The sequence below is a fragment of the Phascolarctos cinereus genome, unplaced genomic scaffold (assembly GCF_003287225.1).
Source record: "Phascolarctos cinereus isolate Bilbo 61053 unplaced genomic scaffold, phaCin_HiC Scaffold_1;HRSCAF=81, whole genome shotgun sequence".
NCBI classification, from domain to species: Eukaryota; Metazoa; Chordata; class Mammalia; order Diprotodontia; family Phascolarctidae; genus Phascolarctos; species Phascolarctos cinereus.
The window spans coordinates 20,938,078-20,962,084 of NW_027555514.1; the positions used below are offsets into that span (position 1 = coordinate 20,938,078).

Consider the following 24,007-nt stretch of genomic DNA (forward strand, 5'->3'; position numbering starts at 1 on the left):
GCTCCTCTCAAAGTTTCCTCCAAAGCCCAGCTCAAATGTCACCTCCTCCATGAAGCCTTCCTTGATGCCTCCCCTCCCCATTACTACTGCCTCTCCCTTGTATTCCTCTTGTATGGACTTACATCTATGCGTGGTGTCCCCTCCTCCAAGGAATGTCAAGTCGGGGGTTCTCTAATTTTTTCTTCACATCCCCAGTATGCTGCTGATTGATTGGGGGTAGAGTGGTTCAATGGCTCTGAGGTCAGAGGTCCTGGGTTCAAATCCCACTCTGCGGCTTACTCCCTGGGGGACTGTGGATTCTAGACCTAGGGTTCGTGACCACACCTACACCCAGGGTCATCCTGGATGACTCTGCCACAATCGCTGGAGATCAATGCACTGGGTTCCCTCCCCACACTCCCAAATCAAGGGACTCAGGGAGGATTGATGCTCACAACCATTTATTGAACGTCTCAACAACACATCCTTGAACTAGGATTTGGGTAAAGTTTCACAATGAAGAAGCTAATGAAACACTCCACATAACCCCCCACGGTCCCCATAAACCTATGCAGGGCTTGAACCCACCTACTTGATTCACAGTTACTTTTCCAGTACTACAGACACTCAATGGCAACGGTGGAGGGAATAGTCCGGGGTGGAAGGAGGGGCAGGGGTGGGCAGTCAGTTGTTGCCACTGAAGAGGCGGGGAGGCAGGGCTGAGAGGAAAGGTTGGGTTCCACCGAGTATTGTCACAGTCAAGAATACACACACAGTAAATGCAATAACGACCACTGAGGCACTAGTGGGGGTTGGGGGCGGGTGGGCGGGGGCTCTTTCTCTTCCACCTTCTCAATGCACACACGATTCTCTGAGACCATCCTGGACGTCGAAAGATCTCCTGCTGCTGACTAAGCCCGTGGGGCTACGTGCTACACACGAGCACATCTGCAAAAGGTCCCAGGAGATTTTTGCTGAAGATGCATCGGATCCAGACCAGGTAGGTGGTGAAGGGCTTAATGTTCTCAGCGAAGGTGTGGTTCTGGTGGGTCAGGATGTAAGGCATGTATGCGTTCTCCCCCTGCTCCTGGATCCAGACCTCGTATTTCACTTCCTTGACCTTCACGAACTTGAGATTCCAGGGCATCTGCCACGACACACTCAGCCGGGCCTCGGTGGCGCCCTGCACGGAGGCTTGGCACCTGGCCTCTCTCACTTTGCTCGGATACAGGCCGCTCACCCACTTCTGCTTCCCAAGCCCCAGACCGGCTTTCACCACCCCCCGGATGGTCTGGAGGAGGGACGGGATGTCTACCTTGGTGTCCTGGTAAATCCGGAAGAGCCACTCGGGATTGCGGCAGCACAGGTGCCGGGGGACCTCACGACTCTGCAGGATGCGCTCTTGCTCGGCCCGGTCCAGGTGGACGATGCCGCCCTGGTCCCAGGGCCGGTCGGGGTAGGTGACCGTGTTCTCCTGCTTGGTGTTCTGCCACGCCACGTACCGGAGGTCCATGTGGGGAAGGCCGGCCAGGGTCTTGTAGGGGGTGTAATGGTCGGGGTTGACGGCATACGGGAAGAGCTCCACCACCACGGCGCCCCGGGGCAGGAAGAGGGAGGTGATGAGCTGGGCCCCGTGCATGCTGACCAGCATGGAGGCGTTGCTGACCAGCCGCACGACGTCGGCAAACGAGTGGTCCTCCAGCGACACCGTGACGGTTTTCATCTGGAACTCCTGGGCCAGAGCCAAGAGCAGCTCCGCCTCATTCAAGATGAGTCTGTTCAGGGTCCGGCTGAAGACCACGATGTACTCCTCCCCGGCGGGGCCCCGCCCCCGCCCCCGCCCCTCCGTCCCACTGACGTTCAGCCTTTCGGCAAAGAAGCGCGTGAACTGGCGGATCTCGTTGCCCGAGACCAGGATGTTGGCCTTGGGGCCCTGGGGCTGCACGAAGCCGTACTGGTACCAGGTGGTGACCTTGGAGAGCCCCACGTAGGCCTGCGGGAAGCACAGGAGGCTGCCCAGGCTCCTCAGCTGCTCCCGCACCAGCGGAGCCTTGCGGCTGAGCAGCTGGTAGAGGTCGAAGTGCAGCCCGGGGCCCCAGCCCTCCATGAAGATGAGCCTGGCCTCGCGGTCGAGGTCAGGGAACTGGCGCATGGTGTAGAAGAGGGGCAGCAGGTCGTCGTGGAAGATGTGCATGAGGTTGTCGGGGTTGAAGCGGTTGGTGATCAGCGCCACCTCGGGCATGAAGAGCGGCGGGGGCAGGGAGCGCAGGGCGCCGGCGGGCAGCTCCACGAAGTTGAAGTACTGGGTGTTGTGGTCCTCCACGGAGGACAGGTCCAGGAGGGCGGGCTGGAAGCGGCGGGGGCCCAGGCTGGGCAGCATGAGCGAGGCGTTGCTGTGGAGGAAGAGGAACTCTCCGGCCTCCACGGAGTAGCAGAGGCCCTGGAAGCGGCACACGCGGTCGGTGTGCGTGCGGCCGGTGCACACCATGCGCGTACCCTCTTCCAGGAGGCTCTGCAGGGCCGCCTGGTAGTCGATGGTCTCCCGGGGGAGCTCCCGGGCCTGGCGGCTGAGGGCCAGCTCTTCCTCCAGCATGGACGCATGCTCCCGGAGCCGGACATGCTTCCACAACACCGCCGCGAGGATGGACACCAGCAGGGCGTTGAACACAGCTGCGATGTTCATCCTGCCAGCGCCAGGGGTCTAGTAGGATGGTGGGCACAGGGTGGAGCCGGGCAGCGGGGGGGCACTGTCCATCTCCTCAGGCATGGCAAGAAGAAGCAGAGACCTGCAAGGGGAGAGAGAGAAGAAAAGCAAACAGGTTTAGAAACCCGATGCCGTCCTCAAAGGGCAGGGTCCCTGAGGGCCCTGGGTTCAAGGCCTGCCTTAGCTGGTGATCCTGGGTAAGTCACTTAACTTTGCTGTGGCTCGGTTTCCTAATCTGTAAAATAAGAGGGTTGACAAAAAGTCTTTGAATGTCTATGGTGCCATGAAATCAGTAGCAACACACAACAGCACCAGCATAGACATTGTTTCGCTGATTCTCAGCTGCCTGGAAAATCAGGGATAGATATACCTGACCTGACGCACCCGGCCTCAAACACCACACAGATGAGAGAGAGTTATATGTGAAGGACCCAGGCATCATCAACATTACTTCTGCCTTCTACACCAGTCTGTGAGGAACACCTCGGCAGAAAGGGATTTTATTCCCAACCAGCAATGCTTGGCAGTTTTTACCCTGTGGTCCAGAAAGCACCGTGTCCAGCTGACTCTCACTCCATAAAACAGACGCCACTCCCCAGGAGTCTGTTAACAACAAGAGAGGATGCGTTTAACGAGGACGTGCCGAGAACCAGACTTTTAAGGAAGTTTGTAGCTCAAAGCAAACGTGTAAATCTACCTCAACCGACCTCAATAAACTGAAAGGAGAATTTTAACAGCTCCCAAAAAAGCACACACACAAATGCTAGATTCCTGAAGAGATGGAATTGGGTTGTAAACCAGTGCCCTCTTCCAGGGCCCTATATGGCGTACTCTGGAATGAAAGGGAGGGAGTGGGGGAGAGAGGAGAAGAAGAAGACAGAGGCAAAGAGACAGAGAGGAAAAAGAGGGAGGGAGAAAGTGGTAGAGAGAGGACAGAGAGAAAGAGAGAGGGTGGAAGAGAGAGGAGAGAGACAGAGACAGACAGAGACAGAAACAGAGAGGAGAGAGAGACAGATAGACAGAGTAGTGTGACCATGGCAGGAGGGATGTTGTGGGGATGCTGTGACCTGGCTGATGTTCAGTCCAACAAAGAAGGTCTTATACGCATCTTTCACATACCCTTACACACACAATAATGTGTATGATATACACAATAATACATACGAAATTCTACACATTTACTACTTTTGGCCTATCCAGATAACTGCCCTTCTTGCTACAGCTCCCAGGCTCCCTAAGCTCTATTGCAGGGATGGGCACTTTCTTCATTTTCAGCCCTGGGCCAGATCTGGAAGGGCTGCTCCCTGGGAAGCAGCAATTCAGTTTTGAGTAGAGAAGGTCCAAGCTGATCCCATCTCCCACTATACCACCACTGGCAACATATTACTCTGGCAGGAGCTTCTGGGGGAAATAAGGCAGGGCCGTGGGCATTGTGAGAGGCTCTCCGCACAGAGCAAGGACTCAATCAGTGATAATCAGGGTTCTATGAAGGAAGCACCTGGACAAACTCAGAAGTTTCAATCTGTTGGCTGTGCCTCTGCTTTTCGGTACATGAAAGAAAAGAAAGGATGAAAGTAAAGGCCCACAAACTCAAGAAAACATTCGTTCTGGAAGCAGTGTCTCACCACCAATTCTAGTGGCCTCTTTTCGCTAGATTAACTTGTTTATAGGCAAAACACAACTTGACATTTTGAAAACCTCACCAGTCGCTCTTTCTGGGAAGCCGTCCCCATCTGTGTCTTTCTTCTAGCTGCCTGTCCCTGATTCCTGGGAAATCAGCAGGGGTTTGTGAGCCCCTCCCTTAACCAACCTTCCTCTCCCATCCCCAAACACTGGTCTCCTTCCTACTGTTCTTAAAAAATATATTTTGATGAGCATACTTCAAAATCTAACTGATTTTCTTGGTAATCTTGTGTTTTTATTTTGCACATTTGAAGACATGATTATGAGAAAAGAGTCCAAGGGCTTCATACAGACTGCCAAAGGGCCATGACACAAAACGGCCCAGATCCTCTTGCCTACAGGATGCAGGGGCAGACTTTTTGTCCCCTTTTAAAGAAGAGGTCACCATAGAGCCATATGTGTGGGCAGCTGAAGCATCGCCTTGTCCCTGGAGCCTCAGAGCAGAATCCAGGAGCGTCAGGGCCAAAAGGACCCTTGGAGACCAGCTAAGCCCCAACACTGGGTTTTACATACATCAGTGTTAAAATCAGCTGACATTCCCTGGGCATTCCCCAACGGTGGATGGCACTGGGTATCCTAGAATCCACTCAGACATTTGGAAGGCACATATGTCCGGCCTGCTTCTGAATCCTATGCAAGTCATAACAGGGTGAGGAGATGGAAGGAATCCTGGGTTTGGAGTTAGAGAACCTGGTTTCAGACGCTGTCTCTGCCACTTACAACCCCAGCCTCAGTTTCCTCATCGGTATAACTGTGGGCTGGATGAGAGGACCTTTGAGGTCCCTCTCGCTCTAAACCTGTGCTCCTGCGATCTTCATCTGCCAGATGAGGAGGCTGAGGACCCATGAAGGAAAATGCTGTGACTTTCCCAAGGCCACCCACCTGCTAAGGGGCAGAGCTGGGACGGAGACTACTTCTTTGGACTCCAGACACTGCTTGCTTCCATCTTCCCTCTAAACAGGGTGGCTTACTGTACCTGGCAGGTGCTGGGTAAACGTGATGGGGCTTGGGGGCATTTTGGTCAGAAGCTGCCACAGCGCTGAACCTCGGCATCGGTGCCATGGGTCTGGAGACTCCCCCACAAAGAAACATTTTCCCAATGGTTTTGCGGGGCCAAACCCAGGGTGCTGGAGCCCGCCCAAGAAAGGGCCTCTGACCAAGGACTGAGAGTGGTATTTACAAGCCCCACCCCAGAAAGAACGCTGATCTGCCGCACATACGCTGGGCTCCTCAAGCGGAGCTTCTGAGGCTCTCCCCACCGCTGCCTCCTGGCTTCCCCTCACCTTGGACGCGCTGCATGGAATGGCACAGATGCCCTGGAAAGGTGCAGCCCTCCACAAGCCACCATCCGGGATTTCAGCGTCACGCGGCTGGAAAGGCCCACAGGACGACGGGTCTGGAGCTGGGAGGGACCTGGAAGTCACCCCTTCCCCTGCTAATGCCGGCACCTCCCTCCGCTGATACGTCCTGCGTATCCTGTACAGAACTTACTTTGCATATGTTTGTTTCTGTGTTGTCTTCCCCTTGAGAGGGTAGGCTCTCTGAGGGCGGAGACTGTCTCTGACCTCTTTTTGCATCCCCAGCACATAGCACAGTGTCTATACACAGGAGGTGTTTAATAAATGTTTATTATTAATTACTGATTATTGATCCATTATTACTGACTGACCTTAAATGTTACTGAGTCCAACCCCCTAATGTCACAAATGAACTGAGACTTGAAAAGTGACTTGCACAGGCACGTATGGCAAGGCTGAGATGTGGATCCAGATATTAGCGAGCGTGTCATTCGACAAATCATTTTACGGGGAGGAAACTGAGGCCCAGAGCTCAGAAGGCGCTCACCTAAGGTCACAGAGTGAGCTGACTGCAGGCTGAGCCCAGGGCACGTGCTCTTTGAAATCCTGAGGTTAGTTCACATGGGACAGGACACATTTGGCCCAAGGACACCCCAACTCATGCAGATGAAGGGCTGCTCCCTGACAGTCCCCTGGGTAAGATCTCGAAGCTTTGAGGTAAGGAATGCCTCTGGCATGCAGAGTCGACATGAGAGGCCCCTCCCCCAGAAGTCCCCTCCCACAGCAGAGAGAACTCTAGCTCTGCTCCCCACAGTCCTGGCCCAGCCTGTTTTCCTGGATGATCACCCAGTCCTCTCCGCCAACCAAACTGGCCAGCCTGCTGATCCCCAATACGAGACATCTGAGGCCTGGAGTGCGTTCTCTCCTGACCTCCATCTCTTAGAATCCCTAGTCTCTTTCAAAGTCCATTCAAGTGCCTCTCTCATGGGAGGCCTATTCTGAGTCCCCTCTCCTCAGCCCCCCCCCCACATTATCTTTATTTTAAACTGTGGACAAGCGGCTTTTCCCAAGTCAAATGTAAGCTCTGAGAGGGCAGGGACCATCTATCTGTGATTCTGTATCCCAATGCCTGGCTCATAAGGGGGGGGTGCTAAAAAATGCTGGGTGAGCCACGTATGTGGTATAGACCTGTAATCTCTGCCCCTGGAGGCGGCGGGGCAGACGGATCTGAGCTCAGGAGTTCCAAACTACAGTAGAGGTAAGCTCCTCAGGTGACCCCATGATATCCGGCATCAACACGGTAAGCATCCAGGAGCCTAAGAAGGGAGGTGGGGGACACATCAAAGCTTCCATGACCGTCAGGAGTCAGATCAGGCCTAAGAGCAGCTGCTGGTCCTCCAGCCTGGTCAGATACAGAGGACACCCCCCCACACACACACACACAAAAGGCAGTGAATGAATGAATGGATGGATGGATGAAAGACACCCAATGTCATACTAAGCTAGAACAGGCGAGAACTTGCAGGGGTGTGAGCATCTCTTGGGTAGGGAAAACCAGGGTCTGGGGATATCTATGAACCTCAACACTGCAGAAGGAAAGCTGGAGAGCGGGTGAGTCTTCCCTAGCTCTGCTGGTGCTGGGGAAGAAGATGTGGTGGGAGGAGGGAAACTCCAAAACCGTTCACTTAGTGCCTGGCCTCTGCTTCATTTTCAAAGCTGGGAGGGATGGAGAGGAGGGAAGAGGCCATGGGTCTGGAGCAGCTCCTGAACCACCCCTGGGCAGGTTTCTGCCATGACCAGCCATCATTAACAGGGGACATTCGTGGTTAGCCTCCGGCAGCATCTTCCTGTAGGCTGACAGGGATCTCATTTCTGGCACGTTTTCATTCCCTGAACTCAGCATTCAATGCCGCACCTTTGTGCCTTTGTGCAAGCTGGGCCTCCCTTCTGCCTCTTCCGGACTCCGCTCAGATGCCTCCTCCTGAGTCTGTTCCTCATTCTCCAGACCTGATTCTCTTTCCTCATATCAACTTGCATTTACTTGGCGATGTACTTGTGGTACAGAGGAAAGGACATCCTGCCTCTGCTACTTATTGTCTACGTGACCTTGGGCAACTCACTTAATTTCTCTGAGCCTCGGTTTCCTCTCCTGCAAAACGAGGGAGCTGCAGTTCTAAAGCCATGATCCTGTATCGTATCTACCAATAGGATGTTAGCTCCCAGAGAGCAGGGGACAATTTTCATTTTGTCTGCGTACCCCCAGCACCTAGAAATAGAAAACAGGAATGGGCGGAAGATCCCCCCAGTAGAATCCTACCATGTGAAGATGGCACAAATAAATAAATAAATGAATGATTTTAAAATAAAAATTTAATAAAAATTTAAAGTAAGGAGCAAGGTTTGAATTGCACTCATGACATTTACTAACTCTGAGCAAAGCTCCTCACATCTCAGCACCTCGGTGTCTTCATCTGTAAAATGGGGACAGTGAATAGCTGCAGTCCCCTCCTCACAGGCATGTGGTTAGAAATGGGCTCTGTAAGCCTCAAAATTCTAGGGAACTGTCAGTCCATAAACATTTCTTAAGTGCCTTGTTATTATTATTGCTGTCATTACTAATTTATGGAGTAAGCACAAAAATGGGTTTGCTTTTATCCTAGAGGAAAATGTAATTTGCATGATTCATCAATCCACACCAACATCATTAATTAGAGGCAGCCAATTTTGGAATTTAAATTGGTAACAAGTTAACACAAATTCCTACTGATACAAAGCACTTTGCATTCTGAAGTTCATTTGATCCTCACCCCAGTTCTGCGTAAGTAGAATGATCCTTATGTTACAGATGAGGAAACCTGAGCTCAGAGAGGGAAAACCCCTTGTCCATGATCACACAGCCAGGAGAGGGCCAGCTCACCACAGATGAGAGAATGCCACTCTGCCCTTGGAGCAAAGTAGGGAGTATAGGATCAGGGACCTTAGGAATCATTTGGCCCCACCTCCTAACTTTACATGAGGCCCAGAGGAGTCCCCGACTTTCCCAAGGTGACCTAGTGAGTAATGTCAGAGTCAGTATTTGAACCTATGTCTCTCCTGGCTCTGAGCCCAGCACCTCGATGTCTCTCCACCTTCTCTCAGTTCCCTCCCCTTTAGTTTCCAAGCTTCCCAGTTCTCAAGCTGCAGCATCACGTGGTAAATCCATTCCAGCTTGAGTCTGACACTCAGCCCACAGACCCCAGACCTATACCCAAGGGGCAGCCGCCTACAGCAGAATCTCGGAAGCTAAAAGAAGGGAGATGGAGTCAGTGCAGGGCAGTGTGGCAAGAACACAAGATTTGGAGTCAGGATTTGGGTTCAAATCCAGCTCTGCTACTTCTGTGACCCTGGGCGACATCTCTGGGCCTCAGTCAGCTCAGGGTTGGCCTGCATGATCCATTAGGTCTTTCTAACTCTAAAATGACAATCCTATGGACCACAGGCTTGCAGTTACAGCTGGGAATGGGGGAAGAGAGAAGAAGAGGGCCCCAGATTAGACAAAGAGAACCTATTTTAGAAGTTTAAAAGTCTGGCTGAGGAAGATCACAGGGGGTACACCTGAGAGCAGACAGGTGGAGTCTTCCTGGTATAGTGCTGTGATCAGAGAGAAGCAGAACAAGCTTGCTAATGGTTTACCAAAAGCTCAGGTTACTCTCTCTCTCCTCTCTCTCTCTCTCTCTCTCTCTCTCTCTCTCTCTCTCTCTCTCTCTTCCCCCCCTCCTTCTCTCTCTCCCCCCACCTCCTCCTCCTCTCTCTCTCTCTCTCTCTCTCTCTCTCTCTCTCTCTCCCCCCCATCTCCTCCTCCTCCTCTCTCTCTCTCTCTCTCTCCTCTCTCTCCCTCCCTCCCTCTCCCTCTCTCCTCCTTTCTGCAGGAACCAGCAATCGAAAGCAGACATGACATTAGCACCCAAACGCCTCCCTGTACTCAGGCAAATGGTTGTGGAGACATCCTCAGATCTTGTCTATCCTTTACCTCTTGTACTGACCCCTACCCCATCCCTCCCTCTGCCTCCTGGTATCTTGTTGTCCAAGAAAGGTTTGGCTGGGGAAATCCTGCTGGTGGCCATGTGTTCCCAACCGCTGGTTGGGGCTGGTGCTATGTGTTGGAAATAGTACACAAGAGCAGAAATGCATTGGCTAATCCACGGAGCCAATGAAAAGGGGTGGGTCCTCTTTTTTGGGTAGCAGCAAGCTAGGCTGTGCACAGAGTAAAACTGAATGATGTAGGAGCTGAAAAGCTGCCCGGTTCATCACACACACACACACACACACACACATCCATAGGCTCCTCCATTCCCATCAGCATCCCTAACACCAAGAGTATCATCTTTCCTTTATGAGAAACCCATAGAGTTTCCTGGGCTCCACTTTATTCACACTGCTAACATCTCTATGGGGCAAGTGGCTCAAGCTTCTTAAAAGCCTTGTGGTGAAAGACCAGGAATGCTAAAGGAAAATAAAACCAAAACCGGGAGCCCAATAAGCCACATGGCAAGCTGACCCACCCCACCTCATCAAGCTAGGAAGGAAAAATATCTTTCAGACAGTGCTACCTGCCCGCCCCCGCCCTCAATCTCTCTCCTCCCATATTTACACGGGCGGCAGGAAAGGGGAATCCTCGGTCCAGGTGTTCTGGAAAAGGTGCTCAACCTGCCCGGCACGCCGACCGTGAGGCTAGGCACCAGACAGCCTTCAGCAGAGCCACGAGCTGGACAGCGCCATCAGCCCAGCCCGGGGAAAGGAGAAAAAGACGCTGCCTCTAAGTGCTCTCCTTAAGCAAGGGGGGCTTGGAGCACATGCCCGTCCCCGCCCTCAGAGGGACCCAGGGCTCCTTACTCTCCGAGGCGGCTCATCTCTTCAACGGCGGCTGTCCCTCCGGGCTCCTCTCCTTTGCCTCGGCCGCCTGAGCCATTGCCCGGTGCACCATCTGCAGCCCCAGCTACCTTTTGCACCCCCCTCCCCTCCAGCTCTGAGCATGCTCCGTCTGGCCAGTGTCCTATCGCTCCAGCTGGCTCACCTCAATCTGTGAGCCTCCCAGAGGTCAGCGAAGCATTCAGGATGATTTGCTGCAGTATTCCTGCAAATGCCCAGCGGGGCAGCCACACAGAACCGGGAGACAATCGGAGACAAGTGGGATGGAAGGCGGAGTAAACAGACGGATGGACAGATGAAGGGACGGACAGACGCCGAGACAGATGGGGTGGCTCAAAGGGTGGGGGTTTCCCTTTTTCAAAGGGGGCAGAATCTGGGAGAACGGAAGACCAGTGCAAGGAGCCGCTTCTCCCAACACCGCCTCTTGGTGCTAAAAACAGCCACACAAAAGGCAGGGGTGGGGGGAAGTGGAGAGAATAGAAGGGAGGGGGAGAGAGAAGGGGGACACAGAGAGGGAGGGAGGGAGAAAAGGAGGAGGAGATGGCGAGCTCAATCACCGAAAAGAGAAACATGATAGTAAATGGCTTTTGGCAAGTCTCTGGGCTCAGTGGAAAGAGCTTCCATGGCTGGAGGAGAGCCAGGGGAGCTGCTGGCAAGGAGCTCCGCTAGCTTTCCTACCCTGAAGGGGCACCTTAGATCCCAGGCTTGGCTTTCAAGGGAAGTTCCAGAAGAAGAGCCTTCTCCTTCCCTGGGGCTGCTGTGTTTACGGGGCTGGACTTGAATCTCGGTAGGAGTGGGGGACTCTTGCTTCTCACTGTTTAGCCTTGATACTAAGGAATAATGTTGCCCTAAGTAGGCCAATTATTTAAGCATCTCCCTCTTGGTCCTGGGTCCCACTTCTTTGGGGGGAGGGGAGAAGGAGGGATTCCCAAAGGATAATCATAGCTGCCATTTTCATAGCACCTTAAAACGCTTTACATACAGGAGCCCACCTGAACCTCAGAACAACCTTGAGGGTGTTATTACAGCTATCATCTGGGAAATGAAGGGGTTGGATAAGATGACTTCCAAGGCCCCTTTCAGGTCAATATTTGTGACTCTATAATCCCCCCTTTTTTTAGACAGCATGTGTGACTTTATTGGTATGGATGGGGGGGGGGGAGTTCTAGTGAGGCAACTCTCTCCACCAAACCGTCTACTCTGCAACTGATAGTCCTGGACTGCCCAGAGGGCACTGATGGGTTAGAGGTTGCCCAGTGACATCCAGCCATAAGGTCAGTGGAAGGACCTGAACCCAGTTCTTCTTGATTAAAGCTAACTAGCTCTCTATCCACCATGATACGCTGCCTCTTGACTTGGGTTGGATTTGGGGGAAGGGATGGCAAAGACTGCCTCTCAGAGAGGGCAGTAGACTTGCCTATGGGCCCACAGTTCATTAAGTGTAGGGGGCAGGATTCAAAGTCAGTTTTCTCCATGATCCAAGACATTTCCCACTGGGCCATGATTCTGGACACACTGAGAAAGGAGTAACACAACTGAGGTTCCAAGCTCTGCTCCAAGTGACTCCTGGCTTCTCACATTAGCCTCCAAGGCAAAGTAAATGAAGAGAAGCCCAGTGGAAATCAAGGCAATGCAGTGTCATGAGAAACACACTGCACTGGGACTCAGGAGACCAGGAAAGGATTCCTAGTTCTGCAACTATGTGAAAGCTACATGAAATTAAGTTTCTAAGATTCTGAGCCATGCTGACTATGGTATCCACCATTTCTCCTCTTTGTGAGTAAGAGCCCTGACGAAAAGCTACATTTACCTGCTCTTGCTAAAGAAACCATTGCAAATGACCAGCAAAGGGGAGACTTCCTATCATTGAATCCAGGGGAGCCACAGGAAAATGTCCAGCCATCTGTAGGAGGCAGGTAGGTGGTGCAAATTCATCTCCCCATAACCCACCAGCTTGTGTTGCAGACTTTGCTAGGCTGGTCTTTGGAAGGCAGTCTGTCACCAGGCCTATACTCTAGCAGGGCAGAGCAGGGTCACTTCCATTCCACATGGAGAATGGCTTCAGTGGGGGAAAACAGCTACTAGCCAGTGATGAGAAAGGTCCCCAAACAGCTCCACAAAGCAAAGGAATCAATCATCTCATAGATCTGAGCTTATCACTCCCCTCCTCAGAAGTGACCTCCAGTGACCTCTCCATTGGCTCCAGGATAAACACAAATCCTCAGCCTGCTATTTTCACACTGTAGCTCACCCTTACCTTGTACCTTTTCTCATATCACTACTTTTCACATGGTCTCCATTTCAGTCACACTGGTCTCCTCCCCTGTGTAGGGTGTTCCATTTTCAATTCCTACCTACACCTTCCCTCTCAAGATCACTTTGTATATACCAATGAGGCAAAGTGGAGCGAGAGTCGGTTTGGAGTCAGGGGAACCTGAGTTCAAAGCTTTCCTCTGACACAGACGGGCTAGGGGATCCTGGCCAAATGACTTGACCTCTCAGTACATCAGGCAACTCACTAAGACTGGAAGGCTGGAGCAGGGGCCTCCCTGCATCTGTAGAGAGAGTTTCTTCACTCCAAGGAGACCACAAGTTCATCCTGCCCCTCCCATGCATCACCCTCCTCCTTATATATTCTTTGTATTTATTCCTTTGTATAAAACCTCTATACCTTCCCCCTCCTCCCATAGAATGTCAACCCCCTGAAGACAGCAGGGACTACTTACCATCTTCATACTCTGCTCCTCCCCCAACTACATCCTACACCAAGCCTAGCAGGCTGTAAGAACTGAGTGAGAGCTTGTTCAATTGAACTTTGAATTTTTATGTTTCAGGCAAGGTGAAGTAAAGTTTCCTTGCTACCAATGCTAATAACATCTCATCAGGCGTCCTGAAAAGAAATAATGAAATGTGGACTCTTCCCCCGCTTCCCCTCCTCTTTAAATATGTCAATGATGAGGATTTCCTCCCTCCTTTCCTCTACTTTTTCTGCATCCCCTTGGATAGGATGAGGCCACCTGGTGGAAAGTGGGGGAAGCTTGGAGGACTGCCACATTCTCTGTGACAGCTAGGGGAGGGAGGGGGCACAGTGATGCTAGCCAAGGTCCTCCTTGGTGTGTGGAACACCATGACTCCCAAGGCATAGGCATTTCCACCTGCAGTCTGTCTGCAGGGAGGAGTTACTCTTGAACTTGAGGAGGTGGAGGCGTGGTCCACTGGGTCCCCCTGCTACGGTTCAACTTGGAGCCCTCTAAGGAAAGCTGAGGTCCCCAGCTCAAACTTCAACTGCAGAACTTCAAAGAGAAGAAACGTGCAGCTCAAAGACACTGGCAGCGTGTTACCTGGTCTCTCCTAAGGGTGGGAAAGAGGTGGGAGTGCTGAGGAGACAGTACTAGGCTGGAGAAACAGAAAGTTGTAGGGCCCCATGTGGGCACTGGGAAATGCTTCCTGGGCTCCACTGTCCTATGACGCCTTGGTTCTTCTGATTGGGCAGAGCCTGCCTCACTCTAAGGGATCCATCCTGCTTAACCAAGACTCAGAGTGAGGAGCTGAAGCCTGGCACAGTAAAAGCGGCACTGGACAAGTTATCCCCTTCCCTTCCCCCGCCCCCAGCCTGGGCTTCGGCTTCCTCTCTTATAAAAGGACGGGGTTGGTCTAGATGACCTCTGAGGTCCTTCTATGACGCCCTGATCGTGGTGCCCTAGCTCTGCAAACCATAAAAGGTTAAACATCAACAACTCAGTGACTGAAGCTTCCTGGGCCCCACCAGCTGAGATCCAGGCCACAGGGGCCGCGGGGGCTTCCAGAGAGCTCAGCTCCTCATCTCAGCGCCTCTGTCTCCACCTCGTGGCCCCCAAACACACCGAGGAGAGCAGAGTCCTTTCAGGACACGGGAAACTAGGGAAGTTAGCAGTGAGGAACTTCAGACAATGTGTTCAAGGTTTTGTTTTTTCTTCTTCAAAAAAATCACATAAAACCCAAATATCTCAAATTGGTTGCTCTGCTACCACCAACCACAGGGCCTGAAGCACACCCCACACTTGAGGACATCACAGATGATGATAAAGAAAAGCACCGGGCGACCTTTTATAAAAGCTATACTGACAATGGGTCCGACAGGCTTCACAAATACCGGCCCTGTGTGAGTTGGGACCTAGGATGCCAGGTCAGGCCCTCAGGCAGAGGAGGATACTGGGATGTGATCCCAGCCCCAGCTTCCCAAAGGAGCAATGAGTGCGAAGGGTCCTTCAGACCAAGGAAAGCTTCTGAAAAAGGTTTGAGGGATCAAAAGGACACCTAAGTTGACGGGGGCACCCTTTCTTTTAAGTCAAGCAAGGAACAAGCATTTATTAGGGGCTTGCCATAGCCAGGGCAGCGGAAGAGCTACAGAGTTTAGATATGCACGGTTCCTGCCCTCAACAGCTTACAGTTTAATGGGTAACTAAAGGAATACAAATTACGCAGGCTGTCCCACGGAACAGGAGACTTGTTCAAGACTCCAAAGGTAGAAAGCAGAAGAGCCATGATTCGGACCAGGGGTCTTCATATTCCAAATCCAGCACTCTTCCCACTCTAACACCCGGCCTCCTCTACGGCGTATGCAGGACAGCAAAGTGGCTTTAACACTCGGTGAATGTCTGGGTCCCAAGAGGCCTAACGGACTGGATCTGTCCACGGTCCCGAGCAGGTCACCATTCTTACTAATGACTGGAATGAAGGTGGAGGTGGCACACCTGTCAATTTTTCAGATGATGTAGAGTCTGCAGTGATAAATACTGGCTCAAGCAAGAGGCTATTAAATATGTTTCCCTTCCTTCCTCCCGAGATCGTCACTTCATAAACTGTCTCAGTCACACAACCATCAAGCAGCACCTCTGGAACAACACAGAGGTCAGCTGGATGGAAGGCAATGTTGAGTTAGAAATAAAGGTCAAGGAATCAAAGCCAGAGAAGGCAGAAGAGAATGCAAGGGGGGAAACACGAAACCTTCACGGAGGGAAGCATGGGTGAAGGCGCTGCTCATGCTCTTCTTGGCAAGACTCACACGTGGCTGCAGTAGGGCCACGTTCTGGGGCTGAGAGCACAGGACTTCGAGACAGATGAACTGGTGCTGAACCGGCCTTGGTTCTTTACCTGTGTGACCTTGGGCACGTCACTCAAACTTGGCTGACCTGAGTTTCCTTAATAAGACAAAGGGGCTGGGCCAAATGACCTCTGAGATGCCTTCTAACTCTGAATCTTGGGAGCCTCAGCCCCCCCCTCGCCCTCTCAATGACTCAATGACACCAGGTGATGAGAGACTTCCACGGCCCCACTGAACCACTTCACAGTCTCTGGCTTCCCACTTCCATTTCAATCCACGCCCAGCTCAGCTCCCACAGTTTCCCGCCTCCGTGTCGTCAGGGCTGTGCCTTCCTAGCTCCCAGGGGAGAAGCAGGGGGCCAGAAACCCCTTTGGGAGGCATCACAAACTGAGCAGTGGCAGTGAAAGCCCCGGCCCCCCGGCCCAGGCAGGTCTTCTTTTCAAGCAGCCCCCTGTCAACGTCAAACAGCAACACAGAACGTGGTTTCACGACTGCTAGATGACAGGCAGAAAAACGTTAACAAGTCGCCAAATGTCACCATCAACCAAGAGGGAGAGGAAGGGCAACGAGGGCAAATGGAAGAAGTTCTGTACGTAGGCATTTCATCACGGAGAAGCTGGGGGCACGGGAGGAGAGGGCTGGCCCAGGGGCAGGGGAGCCCAAAGCCCCACCCCTCAGAAGCTTGTCAGCCTCCTACAATGCCCCGTGGGTGGGGCACCAAGAATACAAAGATCTTACAGCTCCTGCCCTCAAGGCGCTTCCATTCTGCCAGAGAGTACAACACGTAAACAAGTAAGCAAAAACACAAAAACGTACAAAAACGCCACCCTGCCAGGGTAGCGCCTCATAGTGTGATATGCAGGCCAGGAATGAAGCCCAGACTACGAGGGAGGGGGCACAGTGGAGACCTCACTGACGGCAAGTCCCACTCCAAGAATTACTCACGTATGACCCCCAGCAGGTCACTTACATTTCCTGGGCCACCTAAAATGAAAAGGTGGGCCTAGATGGCCTCCGAGGGCCCCTCCAGGTCGGGATGGGATCCTGGGATCTCTAAGCACCCTGCTGACTCCTGGCATCCTAGGAGAGGCTGCAGGGGACAGCTTCTCCAAGTGTGAATTGAGATAGCTCCACGCTGACCCCTGGTGGTGACACACCCCATTACATGGTCTAAACTCTAGCTCAGCATGTGAGAGCCGTGGCTAGAACCACAGAGCTGTAAGACCTATTTTTACCTCTGGAGAAGTCAGGAATTAGAACAAAGAAACAGGCCTGGGCCAAGATCTTCATGGGACTCACTTCAAATAAGGGAACAGACTGACTTCTGCGGTGAGTACAGAGAACACTGGACAGACAGTTCTGGGATTAATGACTTCCGGCCATGTCCCTGGGCAAGGCACCGGACAGCTATCTATGCCACAGTTTCATCATCTGACAAACGAGGGGAGGGGAGGGGGATGGGAGCTCCCCTCCTCCAAAAAATGTCTGAGAAAAAAAGAGAAACAAAACCTGTTTAATAAATATGCAAAGTCAAGCAAAGCAAATGCCCACATTGGCTGTGTCTCAAAAGACACAGGCCTGATCGGGTTACTCCCCTCCTCAAAAGCCTTCAGTGGCTCCCTCCGATTTTTAAGATCAAATATTCAATCAAAAATTCAATATCTTCCACAATATCCCTATAAGAGGAGAACAGGCATGGAAAGTCTGGAGGGGCATAGTGGGGGATGGGGCATGATTCTTATGCTGTATTCAATTCGAATTATTCATTTGATTATCCAATCACATGCTATGAGCCGCCTAGGATGTCCGCTGAACCTGTCTCTCCATTTCAGAATTCACAAGACAATGCCAAGTGTACTCAGGGCTCGCTGGCTTTACCGGTAGCGGGCTAATGGGTCAGGGTCTCAATGGCCCCCACAGAATGAGTAAGGATGCCTCATTATCACCCTGATAAGAACATCCAGAGATCTGTGGATGGCGGTGCAGCAGCAGCCGCTCAGGGAAGGTCAGCTCCACAGAATCTGCTTCCTTCGAGGCTGAGCTCAGGTGACACTTCTTCTCTGAAGTCTTTCCTGATCCTCCTCCACAGAGACTGCTATTTATTGATCTGCCTTCACGTCATTCCCCACCCCCCACCCCACCCCCCGAGGGCAAGGGTTGTTTTATTTTTATCTTTTCACCACTAGTCCCTAGCTTGGTACCCGGCACCCAGTAGGCATTTAATAGATGTTTACTGAACTAAACGAAGGGCAAAATCCTCAGCAACAGAAGAGTTCATGTTTGTCCTTCCTTCTCTAGGAAGACCATGACACCCGTGCATTAGAAGGAGCCTGCTACTGGGGAAGCAGGCTGGATTTGGACTGGAAGACACAGCATTGCCACCTTCTATCTGTGTGACATTAGGAAAACCTGCTTCTCTCTGGGCCTCAGTTTCCCTGGCTGCACTCACTGACCTCTAGATCTGTGACTCTAGGTCCCACCTGCGTCCCCATGCCTGTCAAAGTCCTTCATCTGAGGCTTAGCTCAAGGGCCATTTCTTCAATGAAGACTCCCCCCAACACGTCAGAACAGGTGATTAGTGCTGTCACCTTCTTCCAATTGCCTGGCATTTCCTCCTCTGTGTACACGCTCTATTCTGCAGTAGAACGGGAGCTCCTTGAGGGCAGGGGCTGTTTTCTTTCCTATCCTGGTAGCCCCAGTGCTCAGCATACCACCTTGCACATAGGAGGTGCTCAATAAATGTGGGAGTTGGGCACTGGGCTTGCATGTGGCAGGCCAGGGTTGGAATCCCAGCTCCCCTAGTGGGTGATGTTGGGCAACTCACTGAGGCCCCCCTGGGGCATAAAATAAAGGGAACAGGGTAAATTGTCTAAAGGTTTCCTCTAGTCCTAAATCTTACTATATCTACAACTGTTGCCATAGGACCTAGAACTCCAAGGCCTGCAGTCAACTAGATGATCTCTGGTGAAGGAATTCTGGGGAATTCTGAGTAGGAGTGAAGTGGGGAGGAGAATGACAAGGCCTGTCAGGGATCTCTATGAGAGCCCTGATCAGGACCAGGCATCCTGAAGGCTTGGCCTGCAGGGCAAAGAAGGAAATCAGTGTTTCCACAGTGCCCGCTAAGTGCTGGACATTGTGCTGAGTGACGAATGTCATTTCATTTGATTTTTTAAAAAATTTTTTATCTGATTCTTACAACAACTCTTCAAGGTAGATGCTGTTATTGTCTCCATTTTACAGTTGAGAAAACTGAGGTGAACAGAGGCTGAGTGACTTGCTCAGGGTCACGCAGTTAGTAAGTTTCTGAGGCCGAATTTGAACTCAGGACTTCCTGACTCCAGGCCCAGCACTCTATCCACCATACCATGAGCTGTCTTTAGAAACAGACAGGGTTTTTTTCCCCCTGGGGAATAACAGCCAAGCCTCATAAGCTAGACCAGACAGAGGAAGAGCGAGCTCCTCATAGTCAAGAGAGCGGTCATCTTGTCCAACACCCTCACTGCACCAACAAAGAAACCAGGGCTCGGAGGTGCAACAGTTTTGCCCAAGGTCACACAGCTGGTCACTGACAAAGCTGCCCCTGGGCTTTTCCCCTTCGGCTTCAGGACTCCCCACTCTCCTCCGCACAGCAATGGCCAGCAGAGGTCTAGCGCTCCCCATCCCATCTACACCTCACTCCCAGCAGCACGGCTATCTAAAATGGTGAGCCCCATCCCCCATCGACCTGCCCTCTGCCCCACCACCCCAGCCTTCTCCAGGGGCCCCACAGGGGAGGCGGAGGAGCTTTTTCAGCCCAATTACTCCCCTGTTGGCTGCTTCCATTAAAAGTAGAGAAACCATAAATGAGCCTGGATGCTGACAATTGCCACTCCTGGCTGCCAAGGCACCTCCAAGTCACGGCAGGGTGACTGTCTTCAGCAACGTTCGGTGCCTGGGCTGCAGGAGGGCACAGGCTGCTGCTGAGGGCTGCTTGGGGACATTCTACCTGATGAAGCGTCTTTTAATGAGGCGTTTCCCCCGAGAAAGCCATTCCCAATCAGCCATTTTACATTCCAACAAATGTTAAAGGCCGTGTACAATCCCCAGCTCAATTCTCTAAAGGTCTTCCTATCCTTTCTAGAGAAAGAGTAGCGGGAAAGGAAAGGAAGGGAAGGAAGGAAAGAGAGAGGGAGTGAAGGAAGGAGGGAAGGAAGGAGAGAGAGGGGGAGGGAGAAAGGGAAGGACAGGGGGAGAAAGGGAAGGAAGGAAGGAGAGAGGGAGTGAGGGAAGGAGGGAAGGAAGGAGAGAGAGGGGGAGGGAGAAAGGGAGGGAGGGAAGGAGAGAGGGAATGAGAGGAGGGAAGGAAGGAGAGAGGGAGTGAGAGGAGGGAAGGAAGGAGAGAGAGGGGGAGGGAGAAAGGGAAGGAGAGAGGGAGGGAGGGAAGGAGGGAAAGAAGGAGAGAGAGGGGGAGGGAGAAAGGGAAGGAGAGAGGGAGGGAGGGAAGGAGGGAAAGAAGGAGAGAGAGGGGAGGGAGAAAGGGAAGAAAGGAAAGAGAGAGGGAGTGAGGAAGGACAAGGAATAGAAGAGCAGTAAATGTAACTGGGCAATCAGTTGCTGCCTTTGAAAGGAAGTCCTATGAACCAGACGAGATAATGTTTCTAAGGCTAACTGCCTCCTCATCTCAGATGAGGTCCATTTAAATCACCAGGAGCCATCAGCATGTCACCAGTGAGAAATTCTTTGCCCTAATAATAGAGTCTGACAGCCGATACATCCAAAGGTATACTGACGTCTGGAAGTAAGTGGAGCCTGCCTCGCGGGGCCCCACCGACCTTGGAAGGCAGACAACCCAGAGCTGTCCACTTCTTTTCCATCTCCCCTCGGCCCTGTCTGGTAGTGATCCCTTCCCCCCAGATCCCCCCCTCACGCCCAGGCCCTCTGGGGGAGGAGGGCTCCTCCCAGGCCTCTGGACAAAGCTCTGTCCTCCCCAGTGGGAGGTCTTCAGCTTTCTGGGCTTCTTTTTCCTCATCTGTAAAGTGAAGGTGCTGCCCTCCGTGGCCTGTGAGGCTCCTTCCACCCCTAGCTCTATGACTCTCCAACAAAGGCTGAAGGTCTTGGACAAACAGTGAGGGAAGCTCTCAGTCCAGGCTCCATCAAGGCTGCCCCGGAGCTCACAAGGGAAGCCGGGGCCAGCTTCTGACTTCCTTCGGGCTCTGGGGAAGAGCAGCAAGAAAGGGAAGAAGACCGCGGGTCCTTCAATCCTGCTCTGTCCTGAAAAAAGGGCCAGGAACCTGGCCCGACATGGTCATTTTACAGATGAGGAAACTGAGGTCAGGGATTTGAACCCTGGACCTCCGCTTCCAGTGCACTTTGCGAGCCCCAGACTGAGGAGCTGACCAGCACATCGTTGTCACCCCGTCCACCCCAGACGATTCCAAGAGGCAGCCGTTTCCTGGGCTCAGGTACGAGAAGGAAGAAAAGCCGAGTCTCTGCAAAGAGGAGTCAAAAGGGGCCCTCCTGCCGATACAGGCCCCAGGTAGTGAGCAGGCAGCCAGGAAGACGAAGAAGAAGAGGCTCAGACTGTCAGCGAAGGGCAGGGTCGGCCTGGGGACCCCATGCAGCTCTGCTGAGACATCCCAAGTTGAAATGGCAAGCTTCCCGACCGCCCTTCTCAAAGCCGCCTCAACGTTCATTTTCTCTTCAGCTAACTCAAGTGAAAATCAAAACCATTATCACTTACACTAATACTAATGAAAAGGAAAAAATGCATTACTCACAGGCCTCATCTTTTTCTTTTTCATAGGATCAAAGCTACGTCCTAATAGCATCTGAAATTAGCCAGGAATAAAAATCCTCATCAGAGGATTTGAAAAGAAGCCCCTCAAAAGCCAAGGGATAAATTAAAAAATAAAGGGATGATAGACCTGGAAGGAACCTTGCAGCTCATCTAACCACAGCCCCTTTAATTTATCAAAGGGGGAAACTGAGGCCCCGAGAAGGCAACTGACTTAGGACCATTGATCTAGAGCCGTAAGGAACCTCTGATAGCATCTTCTCCCAGGGTTCTTGGTCTGGGGCATTAGCTTGTTTAAAAAAAAAAATTAATATTAAATTGAAAAAAAAAAGAAAAAATAGTTTAGAATAGAAAAAAAAATTTTTGCTAACTGTATTTCAATAACGTTGGTTTCCTTTGAGATCCTCTGCATATTATTTTATGTATTTAAGAACATGATCCATAGAAAGGGCCCATAGGCTTCACCAGCCCGCTGCCAAAAGGGGGCCCATGATGCCAACAACGGTTTCCCCACTTTAACTGAAATCTAGCCCTTCCTTTGGTCAGGAATGTAGGTAACCAAATGTCGTTCTGAGAAGGGGTCCAGGGGCTTCCCTGGCCAACCACACAAAAATGAAGACAACTGATCTAGGCCAAACCTCTCATTTTTACAGAGAAAGACACGGAGGTCCAGAGATATTACAGCCCAGGGTTTTTGCCAGTTCTGAGCGACAAAACGCAGATTCAAACCCAGGCCCCGTGACTTCCAAAGCAGGGACACCACGCTCTCTTGGACATAACCCCAGTAGGCTGTCCTCACGAGCAGAGCCAGCTCCTGGGCAGACGCCTCTGACCAAAGGACCATCCCTCAATGGCCTGAGAGCTGGGCTTTCGATGGGAACGTGCCTGCAGGCCGCACCCTCTCAGCCCACTAACGTTCACCCAACCCCAGCACTTCTTACAAACACAGGAAGGCACATCAGCTCTGGAGTCTGAGAGCTGGTTCAAATTCTCCCGCTGGGCGTCTTAATCTCTCCAGGCCTCAGTTTTCTCATCCGAAAAATGAAGGGGCCAGGCTGGAAGATCCCTGAGGTCCCTTTCGGCTCTAGCTCTGTGAATAGTATTAGCCAGGTAGTGTAGATGATAAACTGCTGAGCCTGAAGTCAGGACCTGAATTCGAATCTTGCCTTAGACATTTAATAGCTGGGTGACCCTAGGCCAGTCACTTAGCTTCTGACAGCCTCAGTTTCCTTGTCTATAAAATGGGGGCAATAACACCAATTTAATCCTCAGAACTGTTGAGAGGCTCAAATAAGACAGTAACTGTCGAGTGCTTTCAGTACATAGTGTGTGTGGCACATAGTAGGTACCATCACAACACTGGCCAGTATTCTTATCTTACAGTGGCATATAAATGCTAACCAGCTGGGATGATGATGCTGATGCCAGGAAAGGAACTCCGGGGGGGACTCCATGCCACCTGTTCTCCTCCTGCGGGCCTTGTGGAATGTACCTCAAGATCGCAAAACTGTGTCCTCTGAAAGCAAGCTCGTTCCTCCAGAAAGATGCTTCTCATTAGCCCTTCATAGGGCCCTGGATCATTAACTTCCATCGCGCTATTTTCACATCTTCCTGCCCAACCAGGGAGGAGGGGATATATAATCACAGGCTGGCACCCCCTTACCTCAAATTACCCCTCCCCAGACAGATCAAAATCTGGCCTTGGGTCAGCAGGCCCCCTGCCCACCTTCCAAGAGCAGCCAACAAGGCAGTGGGGGAGGGCAGGGCCCATGTTCCTCCCAAGCTCTCAGCCAGAAGCCCCTCAGAACACAGCGGCCATGACACAGTATCAACGCTGTTCCTGCGGCCAGAATTCCTATCTTCGGGAAGGAACTGGGACAAAGGAGCTGAAAAAGGCACCTCTTAAAAATGATTCTCTGGGGCTGAAGTCAGGCGTTCAAATCTGGCCTCAGACCAAACACTGACACTTACTAGCTGTGTGACCCTGGGGCAAGTCACTCAACCCCAACTGCCTAAAAAATAAATAAATAAATAACATTATAATTCATGAAGGAGCCTGTCTAGGTTCATGGAATAACCTCAAAAGAAGAAAAAAAGAATCCCCCTTTCATTCTCCAAACTCCAAGCCAAATCTGGCCTGCTTCACTTAAACCGAGGGTTCTTAACCCGGGATCCATGAATTTGGGGGGGGGAAAAAAAGCTGACAACTATTTTACTCTGTTTTCTTCTTTCATGATCCCATGTACCTTATTTTATGAACTTAAAAATGTGTGCATTTCATTCGTGGAAGCAAATCCCTTCCTACTATGGAAATGCCCTCCACCAAAGCAGGTCGGCACCTTCTGTCTTAGCAGGGAAAGGTTCAATGACTTCCCAGGGTCACCAGTCAGTGTCTGATAGTCAGAGGCGAAACTTGAACTCAGGACATATGACTTTGAGGTCAGCTCTCTATCTGCCTTTCACCTCAGTACTGATTAGACAAACATTATTCCTCTCTCTATCCATCCACGGCACAGAATTGTAAACTGAACTCATGTGTAAAACACAGGGTCCTAATTGGCTCAGGTGGGATGAGGCCC

At 51.8% G+C, this 24,007-nt stretch overlaps 1 protein-coding gene across 2 annotated transcripts in view; it reads right to left on the reverse strand.

Moving 5' to 3' along the window:
• Nucleotides 1–423: 423 nt before the first annotated feature.
• POMGNT2 (protein O-linked mannose N-acetylglucosaminyltransferase 2 (beta 1,4-)) overlaps nucleotides 424–24,007 on the reverse strand; it is a 114,840-nt gene continuing 91,256 nt past the window's right edge. For both annotated transcript variants that reach the window (XM_020993266.2, XM_078151163.1), the window contains one exon: nucleotides 424–2,765. In XM_020993266.2, coding sequence (XP_020848925.1) covers nucleotides 905–2,662 — 1,758 coding nt within the window. In that variant the 5' untranslated portion in view covers nucleotides 2,663–2,765 and the 3' untranslated portion in view covers nucleotides 424–904. The remainder of the gene's footprint in view (nucleotides 2,766–24,007) is intronic.